The following is a 13,355-nucleotide window of genomic DNA, read 5'->3' as shown; positions in this document are numbered from 1 at the left end:
TTGTTTAAAAATGTTTTCTCATCAAGTTCGCGTTCTTATGTTTCGTTTATGCAGCAATTTAATGGAAGCAAACTTTCATTTAAATGTCTCTACAGTATAAACGTGTATTGTTTGATTGCGCTTATAAAAGTTTTGTGCGGTTTTAAATGAAGTACAAATTTTATGCTTCCAAAGTAGGCCTAAATAAAATATACAAAAAAATGAATAGTAAAGTAGACTATAATAGTATTTTGTTTTTGTTTTACATCACATTTTTATAAGGATACATGCCCAGTAATGACATCTTGAGTATTGATACATGTGATGTCATAAGCATGAGAGTGATGTCATGTCATACTTACTGTATAAATATGATGTCATAAACACATGTTCTTAGCACAACCACAGAGCTCTCTCTCTCCCTCTCTCTCTCTCTCTGTAAGGCAAAGCTGGACTTGAATTCATCCATCGAAAACTGATTGGATTGTTTGAAGTCATGTTGCTATTTGCTAATCACTGCAATCTTTTCCTGGACCTGCATACCATATTACCGGAAGCAAAGAGAGATCGTTTCGGAGGTGCTTTGCATTTTTGATTAAAGATTATGAGAGCACATGATTTTTTTTAAATAATGAAGCTCACAGACAAGTAATTTGTAAAAACAAAAAACACACAATATTATGCTACAAAAATGTACAGTTTTTCCATTTCAGTTTCATTGCGCCTTTCAACTCACATTCAACCCATTTGCCTACATCATAAAGGATACAATGAATGACATCTTGAGTATTGATACATGTGATGTCATAAGCATAATAGTGATGTCATGCTTAATGTATAAATATGATGTCATATTCATCCTCTCTCTCTCTCTCGGCCTGGCTCACAAATGTTACTCACATTCAACCCAGTTGCCCAATCCTATGACCTCATGAGACATTATTCTGATGAGAATGTAAGCAAACACACACACACACACACACACATACCAAAGTAATCACCCACAGGCATTTATCCTTCACTCCAAAAATATCATGGACACTTATTTCTTATTATACTTTTATTGATTTAGGTCTTTATCATATTGTGTCCACTCTCCACTTAAGCACATTGCTTGTTTCTCCATCTTACCATCTTAGTTTAGGGATTTCTTAGGTTTTTGTAATGGTGCAACACTGCCACTTACAGGACAGATTTAATATCTCAAATGAAAAATACTGCAGGCTAGTACACTTGTAGTAAGCCTCCTTGCATATTATAGTGTTTTTAAGTCTTACAATAGTAAATATTAAAGTATACTACAGTATTTACTACTGTAAAGTGTATCTATTCACTACAGTTAATACTACAGAATACTGCAGTATACGTTAACAAAGTGTAGTACAATTTACTACAGTTTACTATAGTAAATATTAATGCAGTATAAAAGACCTCCACTTAAACTTGTAGGACTCTTGTATGCTGAATATAAATGTGTAGCTTGTATCCGAATCGAGTGGAGAGCTTGTGTTTGCACAATATTTATCATAATTCAGGATCTTGTTGGGAATGTCTACACAATCATTGATCTGTTCATTAGCACGCAGATGTGAAGCCTTCATATTGACAGTTTGTGTGCAGTAATGAGAAAACCCGAGGGACGTCTAAATCAATGACAACGCCACGGGTTTGTTTAGAGACGTCACCTAGCCAAGAAAATGTTTGCCCTTGTTATCCGGCAAGTCACGAAAACGACTTTAAAGGGATAGTTCACCCCAAAATGAAAATTCTGTCATCCCTCGAGCTGTTACAAACCTGTATGAGTTTTTTATTTTGGTGAACACAAAAGAAGATATTTTAAAAAATTATGGTAAGCACAGCTGCTGTCACCGTTGACTTCCATAGTAGGAAAAACAAATATTATGGAAGTATTGTGATAAATGCTGAAAAAGATATTTTGACAAATGATGGTAAGCACACAGCTGTCGGCAACCATTAAATACCATCTTATTTGTTTTTCCTACTATGGAAGTCAATGGATACAATCAGCTGCGTGCTTACCATCATTTATCAAAATATCTTGTTTGTGTCCATTAGAAAAAACAAATTCATACCGGTTTAGATCAACATTAGGATAAGTAAATGATGCCAGAATTTTCATTTTTGGATAAACTATCCCTTTAAAACAATAAAAAAAAGTTATAAATTCTGTTTCATGTAAATTAAAATGTTTGAAACTCTTTTCCATAATCCAGTTGCAGCTTACTAAATAATAACAACAGGTTTACATGTTACATTTTTTTGTTCACAATTTTATTCGGCTAATTTTCATTCCACACAGTTCTAACATTCACTTGCAAAACTTGAAATTTGTTTAACTTTTGTATAAGACGTTTTGTCTTGTAGGGAAACACTGAGCCTTTTTCATAAGCTGAATGTATTTTTACATAAATACACCATTTAAAACAATAACACATAAGAATTGATTTATGATCGACTTGCACATAAAACCATTTGGCGCATGTTTCACGAATTAGCCCAGCCATCGGACGACAACGGGCCGGATCCGCACTGAAGTCAGCACCCCCATTGCGGATCCGGCCCGGCGTCATTTGCTGTCTGGGAGGTTGAAACTGTTAGATGGCATATTACATATACTTAAAATAAAAAACAACAAATTCAACTTTGTGTAAAGTGCAGAAACTCTTTAAAGTGATTGTTTGGGAACTATGTCATTTATAAATGATGATAAACATCCAACCAGATACTCAAAAAATAAAATGAGTCGGTTCATAGCTTTAGTGGGTCTTTTTATAGCAGTCTAAGGGCCCAGAACAATCCGATAGTAGCCTAATAGCGTGAGACTAATCAGAAATACATTTCACAATCAGCCTGGAATCGAAACGACAAGTGCGCCAGATCTGGTTTGCATTTCGCTCAACGAATTCTGGGAATGTTCTGGAAAAAAACTTTTTTTAACGTATAACAAAACTCGTAATAAATTAATAATAATTGATTTTATGTCACTGCACATTTGAACAAAACGTCCCAAACAAAGTTGTCAAACAAGCTATGAACGAACCCCCAAGTCTAACATGATATGAATAACAATCCAAAATTAATGAAAAGGAATTTATTATGATTTATTAAGCTACGACATTCGGATTATAGTTTTAAAAGTGCTGAATTCGGCTTATTCGTCCTCATGGTGTTTGAAAAACTCGTGGCCACAGATGGTAACCATGGTGATGAAGGTCATAAACTCCTGAAAGTCACATTCCGAGTCGCCGTCGGTATCCAAGCTTTCCATCAAACTGTCCATTGTAGCTTGATCTTTCACATGCTGAGCGAGAGAAAAGAGATATGACAAGAGCGAAAACAAGTTTGAGTTCATTCGTGAGAAAGTTTAGCTCGAATCTTACCTCGAGAAGGGATGGAAATTCGTTCGTGAGCAATTCCTTGAGTTCACTTTTCTTTAATTTGTATATGTCACCTTCTTTTGATGAATATTTATGGAAGACCTCAATGATGGTTCCCAGGCAGGTCTCCAGGTCTGACATCTTTACGTAGCGTTTAGTGATTTCTAGAATGATTACAGTTTGTATTACAGTAGCCCATAGAGACGACGCAATAAAAACATATTAAAATGTTTAAAATGAACACCTTCAAGGTCCTAGAAACTAGATGGATGGCAAAAGTTTTGGAGCTATTTTCTAAAGTTACTTTTTTCAAAATTTTAGTTTTGCAATAAATTTTTTAGTTATATTTATTATTAATAATAATAGTGATAGTAAACTGATAATAGACTTACCAGCAAAGAAAGAAAGTCAGAATGGGGCTTTTGAGAACAGTGCGAGAAGACACATTTATAGGTCTGTAATGGTGGGGGCTGTTGCTTTGGGGTTCTCATCTGTCAATCACCAGAATTGACCAATGAGGCTCTGATCCTGTTCTCACTCCATTACACACATGCACATTTAACAAGATACAAAAGTAGACGTAAATATGAATGCATCCACACCTTTATTATAAGCTACAACGCTCTATAGCGGTTTCCTATTCAATTGCATTGTTTCTTTGTTTTTCTTTGGGCTTGTCGATGTTTTTTTGCATGCATGTATTTTCACAGTCCTTTCTGATGTAAGTCTTTCCCCTTGTTTGTTCGTATAGGTATTTGTTTGTCCTCTCCTCGAGAACTAAGCCGTAAGGATATGTTTTCGCCACGTCTGTTTTCCTTTTGATCAGTTCTGTTACCCAGAAGCACCCACAAGTATTTTGTTGTCGGGCATCTCTGCAGACGACAATAGTGTGTTTGAGGAAGCGAATGGTGTGGCATGTTAATGAGCTGCTGCTTTTCTGTTATAAAATTGGCCAGGCGTGTGTTTTAAACACCGGTGGACTATTAAAGAGCTTTGACATCCAAAACAGCACACATATAAATACACACTGGTAAATAAGAGGCAGTCTGTCCATTTACATTATGTTCGCAACCTGGTACAATAAAAACAAACTAATTTAACAGAGCAATTGCTGTGCTTGTTACTCAAAGCAAGATGAAAATGAGCTAGTTTAATAGGAATATATCATTTCAATTGTATAGTTCATTATATTAAATATCTGCAGTAAGAGAAATAATACATAATATTATAAAAATACATGAAATCAGGTGGCTGTACTGTGAAAAAAAAAATGCTGTTTAATTTTATAAAAAATTAAAAAGTTTAATAAATAAATCAAGTTTAATAAAAGGTCCGGACTGTCAGGGGTCCATAAAATGACTTAAATATCTTTATGAGGCTCTAAACAATTCAGCATTTTAACTTTCTTGAATATTGTGGATTTGTTATAAATAAATAAAAATAATTTAAATGGCCTTAAGTTATTACAACTTTAATTTAGTGCTGGGAAAATATTAATCGCGACCAATCGAATACAAAACAAAAGCGACTTTTTTTTTGCACAACATATGAGTGTGTGCTGTGTGTAATTATTATGTATATTTAACCACACACACATTCATATATTCATTTCAGATTTTTTTTATTTATATATATATATATATATATATATATATATATATATATATATATATATATATATATATATATTATTTATATATATAAAAATATAAATAAATATATATATATATATATATATATATATAAACAAATGTTTCATAAATACATACATGAATGTGTGTGTATTTATTTATACATAATAATTACACACAGCACACAATCATATATTATGCCAAAAATCACTTTTATTTTGAATGCGATTAATCGCGATTAATCTTTGCCCAGCACTACTTTAATTTTATAATTTATAGCAACTTCTTACTTGTCAAAAAGTTAAAATGACTTCAATTCAAGTTGTTTCAACTTAAACATTTAAGTGCAGCACATTGCATGGTTTATAGAGCATAATGATGATACAGATACAGTGGTGGCCATCATAAGAAGATTTGGGTCATTTGGCCCCCTCAAAGCCTGGACCTCAATCCCATCGTGCAAATTTGGGGCAAGTTAGAAAGCCTTTGGCTTGAGTTGCAAAAGGCAAGGGATAACATTACTGATGAAGTTCTGAGAAAATTTTTTTTAAGACTGTGCCAGAGGGATGCAAAAATAGACATATACCAAATATTAAAGTGGACAAACCATCAAAATCAGACTTTTTCCATGTTTAAGTGCTATAATTGGATCTGCAGAGCTTCTATCAACCTATACAATGTGAAAAGGATTATCTCAGTAACTCATTCTCTGCAAGCATGTGAAAAAAAGGTCATTACAATGTGGCTCCCCTTGTGATGTCAGAAGGGGATAATAGCGCTCCTTAATCTGCACTATCCAACCACAGCACTGCCATTTAATGCAGAGATCAGCTCATTTGCATTTTAAAGGACACACCCAAAACGCGCAACACAAAGCACTATTTATAGCTACTATTTAATCATGATACAGCACTGGCCTTGAGTATCGTATTGCTTTTATAGACCGGTTACCATACAATACAAATATTAAAGCAAACAAATATGTAACTTTCATAAAGTATGTTTACGTTGCTACGATACAGAATCATTGGGTGCAGCGGTCATAGATGTGTTTATCGTAAATAACACACAGCTGTTGACCAATCAGAAACAAGCACTGGAACTAACAATTTTATGTTTGAGGGAATGGAGTCAGTGTGCTATGATCCCCTACTCTCTCCATCCTACTCCTTTCTGGCGATTGCCCGGTGGGCCGGACGGTCGGCAATTGTCAGACAGAATTTTTTTCTGTAATAAGCGCGTCTTTGTGGCCTCGTATACGCAGCACAAGCAAACTGTTGTTGACACCAAACACTGCATCTTGTGTGGTGCTCGGTGTCCTGACGGCCCCTCTGTATAGGGTCAGATGGTTATAACACCCAGTGAACAAATCAATAACCCATCTCTCCATCCTCATGTGTTGATCTGTTCATCACGTTGAGATCCGAGCGTGCCATTTGCCACGGACTGCCTCGTAGAATCGCTCAATCATGGACGCTGTTGTGTTGTGCCTTGATAAATCAATGGTTTTGATTCAGTTTGTCAACGTGTGTGTGGGTCGGGTTTTGTTTACATTGGGGTGTCAAATGTCCTTCAAAGCTTACACCTGAATAAAACACACTGTGGTACATGGTGCTTGTTTGGAAACAAGTCCTTAAAGTCACTATATGTCCTATGACTCATTTAAAATAAAGTATGGGTAGGTTTAAGATCTACCACTCTGGGTTTATTTTGCAGTAACTGTAACTTATTATATAAATGTATATAAAAATGTGAAAACTTAACCAAAAGATCTAATAATAATTTAATAATATCAATATCAATGGTGTGGTTTTGCCCTAGTCTGATCGACTGAGAATAAATGCCTCTGTACAATACAGAACAAATGACTCTTTGTTGACCGCTGGCTAAGGAACCTGTTTCTCCTTGTCATTGTGTCAGCCATATGATTAGTTGCCCAATGCATTCTGGGATACTGGTGGTGCACTGTTGCCCTAACAGAGAACTCATTCTGAGGTCCAGCCACGCTGGAGATCACATGTCCTCATTGACTGCGGTTTACAACGACTGCATGTCAGTCTATACTGTCAGAAAAAAAAGAATGGTCCTTAGCTGTTACTGGGGTGGTACGCTTTTATAAAATAGGCACCCAAAGAGCTCATATTAAAGGGACACTTCACCTTTTTTAAAAATATGCTCATTTTGCAGCTCCCCCAGAGTTAAACATTAGATTTTTACAGTTTTGAAATCCATTCAGCCGATCTCCGGGTCTAGCGGTACCACTATTAGCATAGCTTAGCATAATCCATTGAATCGGGTAAGACCATTAGCATCGCACTAAAAAGTAACCAAAGAGTATTTTTCCTATTTTAAACTTGACCCTTCTGTAGTGACATCATGTACTAAGACCGACAGAAAATTAAAAGTTGCGATTTTCTAGGCAGATATCGCTAGAAACTATACTCTTATTCTGGCGTAATAATCAAGGATTTTAATGCCGTACCATAGCTGCAGCAAGCACAATGACTTTTTTCGGGCAGTGTGTCATATCACTGCGCCATTGCATCACGTTTTGAATAGGAGAAATATCAAAACTCCTTGGTCACTTCTGAGCGGGATGCCAATGGTCTAATAAGATTCAATGGATTATGCTAAGCTATGCTAAAAGTGGTACCGCCAGACCCGGCTGAATGGATTCCAAAACGGTAAAAAATCAAATGTTTAAACTCTAGAGGAGCTGGAAAATGAGCATATTTTTTTTTAAAAAGTTTAGTGTCCTTTTAAGACCTACATAGTTAAGAGGTACATAGTGGTACCAAATGTATATGTCTGTACCTAAATGGTACATATTTGGATCTTTTTAAGGATCGTGGCCCAGTGATAGCTTGGGACCATTTATTTTGTCTTTCTTTCTGACAGTGTCTCAGAAATCCAAAAACAGGGAAGTTTTAGTATTTAACTCTTTCGCCGCCAATGACGAGATATCTCGTCAATCAAGAGAAAGCGCTTCCCTGCCAATGACGAGTATTTCCAGCTTTCCGCAATACCGCTATTACCCACCAGGTGCGCCCTTCCGCAATTTTTTAAACCCGGAAGTATTGCCCTATGGCAAGCGGCTGCATGTCCGTGTCTATTTTAAAGATCGCTCTGAATGGGATCTCCATGAAAAGTCCATCACAAAAACGGAATTATCTCTGCTTTTTGCTCAAAATGTGGTGTTTTTGCAGAAACCTACCCATATTCAAGAGCTAAATTACAAAGGAACTACTGAAGGTAGGATGAAACGTTTTTTTTTTTGTTTGAAAGCAGAGGGTCTGTTCTTTCATTTGGTATATTGTATGTTTATATATTTAAAGAAGAACATTTTCTGGAAGGCATAAACTTTTGTGAAAATCATGAAAAACGCTGGCACTGGCTGGCAACTTTAAAAAAAAAAAAAACGCTGGCGGCGAAAGAGTTAATGTTTATGTTTTATGTGTTTGTAACTTGTGAAATTTAATTGTTTTAGTATAATTTCTATCTCAAAACAAAATCTCAAATCATATGCAAGAAGAAAAGTGCTGGTTGGTTGTTGCACATGTCAATCAAGCTGCCACACGTCTAATTGGGTCATTCTTTTTGACATGGTAAGCATTTATGGTCTAAAGTTATGTTTTGGATATGAATTAAACACTGAAAATATGATAGATAATGTAATTTTTCTGTAATATTATATAGTTAAACATAAACAGACAAAGATAGTGTATATTTGTGTAATAAAAAATAAAGTAAGGTTATAAATAAAGGTTGTGGGTATGATTTCCAGGGATCACACATACTGATAAAGAATTACAGCTTTATGAGTCGCTTTGAATAAAAATGTCTTTTCCTAAAAAAAGTGGGAAAGGATTTGCAAAGACAATTCCAGCACAGCTTTTCACTAGATAACCTTTTGAACGTTTAAGAAATGAAATGTGCTTGTTTACAGTCTCACGGAGAAGATTTAGTGAGTTTGGCCACATTGACTGTTTACAGTGCGCATGCGTGCGCGCCGTTGAAAGCAGCAGAGAGAGAAACGCGGTTACCTTTTTGTTTGGCGTGTACGTAAGGAGAACTTTTCTTCGCATACAAATCTCCCGTCGAGATTCGGCGCCCTTTCTGTCGCTTCAGCCGTTGTCACGGTGATGGTCCGTTACCGTGCAGCTGAGGCGCTTCGTTCTCGACTCTCGCTGCGACGAAAAGGTTCGCCAAAACGCTGAGTCATCGCCTGGCAACCCGCCATGGCAACGGACGAGGGCACCCTGATTCACTAGCGGTGTGATAAAAAGCCGAAGAAGTCACCACTTGACATTTACAGGAGGCAAGCTCTCTCAGTTCAAATGTACTTTTTTATGTAGGCTACGTGAGGGACGGCTGCTATTATCCGGTAAAATGCTTTAATATGTCAAAAAAAGTTTTATATTACTACTAGCCTACTACTACTACTGTTGCACTTTTTAGACACAAAGGTCCGTATCAAAAAGAAAACATACAAACGAAAATAAAAATACTCAAACTTTCGTTCCAATGTATCCAAAAACAGGATAACTGCAGCGAATCACCAGAAATTGGATCATTTAAGGCCATTAGCATTTATAAATTAATTAATAATTAAATAATAAATCAATAATTTGACACATACGTTTGTGTATATGATTCAAATGCATTTGTGGGAATATTTTAAATACAAATATTGCGTTTATTCACCTTCCCACATTTAGAAATATTGTATATAGTATTTTAGCCCAGGGGGGCCGCGAGATGGTGCCAGGGGGGCCCCAGTTTTATGTGATTTTATGAAATACATTAATTTATCATGAATTCTGTGTAATTAAACCTAAAAAAAAATAAAGCTACTAATCAAAAGCACTACTTTTTTGTATAATTTAATGGTTTTTTTTATTAAAATGTTGAGTTTTAGAACAGTTTTTTGTCACAAATTTTCTTTGGGGGGCTGCAAAGGAATGCACCGTACACAAGGGGGGCCGGGCCGCACGCTGAAAAAGTTTGGGAACCACTGTACTAGGCTATAGTAAATTGCAGTTTAGTATAGTATTATATAGTCATTATTTCACTTTGTTAATGTAAACTGTAGTATTCTGTAATGTTTTTTTTCGCAATTAGAATTTTATTTAAAAAATAAATGGTATTTTTATTATTATTTTGTTTGAATTTAAGAGATGAAATAACATTTTCCAAAGATAAATAGAGCACAATGGAGATTTCATAAAAAATATAAAGTTGGCAGTATTCTGTAGTATTAACTATAATGTATTGATATGTACTGTAATATACTTTAATATTTACTATGGTAAGGTCCAAAAACACTATAGTACCTTACTAAAGTTTTCTATAGTAAATACTAAACTATACTATGTTTTTTTTCTGTACTATTTACACCACACATTAATTAATTTACCATAGCCATCATATTTGCTTGTGTATACAACATACAGCATAAAGTTTACAAGCACTGTAATTTTTATTATTTTAATGAAAACCTGTTGTTGGATTGGCTCATTTGTGTGGGCTGTCGGTCCGTTTATAAAACCAAAATGTCTTTATCACTTTGATAAATGTAATCAGGCTAAAGATCTGTAGTTCTGGTCAATGATTCTTGTGTACTTCAATTATTAGATGTCACACATACGTCAAAATATGCCTTGTTTGTGCCAAGCCACATTTATTAACCATCTGTCCATTCTGCCATGTGTGCCTTAGCCACTAGATGGCAGACTTGGATTGTAAAACACGTCACTTCTTGATGTTAAATGAATGGTTTTGCAAGGTTTTATGGAAAATAAAAAACTTGGCCCATGTCTGCAGATAAAGGTTTGTAATCTAACCTGTACTATCATCTGTTTAGACTCTTCTGCTTCCACAGATAAATCACTTGGAAATAAGCAGCTCTAAACCACTGAATCCAGTGAAACTAAGGCCACAGTCGTATCCGTTAGACATGAAAGGTAATGCAGATCTCCCAAAAAATTGGTGAGTTGGTTAATTTAGGCTACTTTTATTCTTAAAAGTTACCTTACATAGTAAGCATTATTATATACTGCAGAATTTACTAGTTGATAAATTCTCTATAGTTAGCACTACAGAATACTAATTAGTTACTATAATATACTACAGTAAATACTATACAGTATTTTTCACGTGTGAATATATGTATAATATTTAAAATTCCATCCATACTCGTATAAACACCACAGTCTGGTCATTCGTGCCCGCCAAATATTGCAATATTTCCAAACACACTTGACGGCTACATTTGACAGTACCAGTATTTCAAAAGGCAGACGTCGCGGACTGCTGCAATAAAGTATGAAATGAGAAAAAGAAAATCACCTCCGTGCTTTATAGTCCTGTACTAAAGACTTCAATATTCCACACAGGGCTGCGGGGTCGATTGGCAGCACAAAGGCCTGATCAATATTTGGCACTTCGAGCCACCTACAGTAGAAAGAAGTGAGGTTTAATCTGGATCACAGAATTGGTTTGGCTGGAAATCAAGGGTTGCGTGTTGTAAACAGACATTTGTCGGGTTAGTCTAGTGCTGTGTACAGCAGAAAAGCCCTCAAGCGTTCATCCCATTGTTAATTTACAACCGGAAACAAGACTTAACCTTACACCTCACAGAGATCAACTGGTTAAGTTCAACATCCCACAGCACAAAAATACACGTGCACACGCTTACAGTCAAATTTTTTTTGTTGTTTTCAGACTTACTAAACATACTTAGCAGATAACGATTGTATTTATAATTTAGTAGGAGGGGCTTCTCCGTCTAGAAAGCTTTTAATTGTTCAACATGAGTGAGTGCAGGATGAGTCATTCATATTTTTTATCAATTTTACCGGCCTGTAAACTTTACAATTACACATGGATTTGGAAAACATGCGCTATTCGCCTCAAATGCGTCTTTGCACAAGTGTAAAATATTCAACTCAAGCAAAAAATTTGCATGACAGGAAGTTAAATGCCGCAAGTAATCAAGAGTGAGGAATGCGATGCTGTGTTTGGTGTGTACGTACACCAAACGCGAATTTAATGATTTGCGCGAGAAGGTTACATACCAAGTCAACGCAAATATGCGAATAGACGCAAACTCACGCGGGGCAATGTGAATGATGCAAATTAGGCAGCGCGATTGCCGCAAAAACACATGCTATTCGCCTAAAATGCGTCTTCGCGCAAGTTGAAAATATTCAACTCAAGCGAAAAATTTGCATAACAGGAAGTTAAATCCTGCGAGTAATCTAGAGCAAGGAACGCGATGCTATGTGTTCAGTGTGTACGTAGCATTACACACCAAACATGAATTCAATGATTTGCAAGAGTAGGTTACATAAAAAGTCAATGTAAACTCAAACGAAAATTTCACATGACAGGAAGTTAAATCCCAGGAGTAATCTAGAGCGAGGAACGCGATGCTACGTGTTTGGTATGTATGTAGCATTACACACCAAACACGAATTCAACGATTTGCGTGAGTAGATTACATACAAAATCAACGCAAAGACGCATTAGACATTAACTCCTGTGGGGCAATGCGAATGACACGAATTGGGCAGTGTGATCGCTGCAAAAACAAGCGCTATTTGCATCAAAAATGTCTTCGCGCAAGTTAAAAATATTCAACTTGAAGAATTTACATAACAGGAAGTTAAATCCTGTGAGTAATCTAGAGCGAGGAACGTGATGCTAGATGTTTGGTGTGTACGTAGCATTAAACACCAAACGCGAATTCAACAATTTGCGCGAGTAGATTACATACAAAGTCAACACAAAGACACAAATAGAAGCGAACTTGCACGTGGGCCGTTGCAAATTGCACAAATTTGGCAGTGTGTTTGACATGAAAACATGCACTATTCGCCTCAAATGTGTCTTTGCACAAGTGTAAAATATTCAACTCAAGCAAAAAATTTGCATGACAGGAAGTTAAATCCCGCAAGTAATCTAGAGTGAGGAACGCGATGCTGTGTTTGGTGTGTACGTAGCATAACACACCAAACGTGAATTTAATGATTTGCGCGAGTAGGTTACATACAAAATCAACGCAAAGACGCGAATAGACATAAGCTCCTGCGGGGCAATGCGAATGACACGAATTGGGCAGCGTGACTGCTGCAAAAACAAGCGCTATTTGCATCAAAAATGTCTTCGCGCAAGTTGAAAATATTCAACTCAAGCGAAAAATTAGCATGACACAAAATTAAATCCCGTGAGTAATCCAGAGCGAGGAACGCGATGCTACATGTTTGGTGTGTACGTAGCATTACACACTAAACGAAAATTCAACAATTTGCGCGAGTAGATTACATACAACGTCAACTCAAAAACA

General features: G+C 36.1%; 2 protein-coding genes across 4 annotated transcripts in view; both read right to left on the bottom strand.

Moving 5' to 3' along the window:
- Positions 1-9,212, bottom strand: part of cntnap5b (contactin associated protein family member 5b) — a 269,502-nt gene extending 260,290 nt beyond the window's left edge. For 2 of the 3 annotated variants that reach the window (XM_073861991.1, XM_073861995.1), the window contains exon 1: positions 342-530. The gene's annotated coding sequence lies outside the window, so the exon portion shown is untranslated. Of the gene's footprint in view, positions 1-341; positions 531-9,051 lie in introns of those variants that run through there. The other variant, XM_073861992.1, reaches the window with a different exon arrangement.
- On the bottom strand, positions 2,250-3,882 carry s100b (S100 calcium binding protein, beta (neural)). The gene is made up of 3 exons (XM_055218083.2): positions 3,770-3,882; positions 3,381-3,541; positions 2,250-3,301 (listed from the first exon to the last, which is right to left on the bottom strand). Exons 2-3 carry the CDS (start codon positions 3,516-3,518, stop codon positions 3,152-3,154), a joined length of 288 nt encoding a protein of 95 aa, XP_055074058.1. The 5' UTR covers positions 3,519-3,541; positions 3,770-3,882; the 3' UTR covers positions 2,250-3,151.
- Positions 9,213-13,355: the final 4,143 nt, after the last annotated feature.

The sequence above is a fragment of the Misgurnus anguillicaudatus genome, chromosome 23 (genome assembly GCF_027580225.2).
Source record: "Misgurnus anguillicaudatus chromosome 23, ASM2758022v2, whole genome shotgun sequence".
In the NCBI taxonomy this organism is placed as follows: domain Eukaryota; kingdom Metazoa; phylum Chordata; class Actinopteri; order Cypriniformes; family Cobitidae; genus Misgurnus; species Misgurnus anguillicaudatus.
The sequence above is the reverse complement of the archived record's forward strand: the minus strand, read 5'-3'. Positions and strand labels throughout refer to the sequence as shown.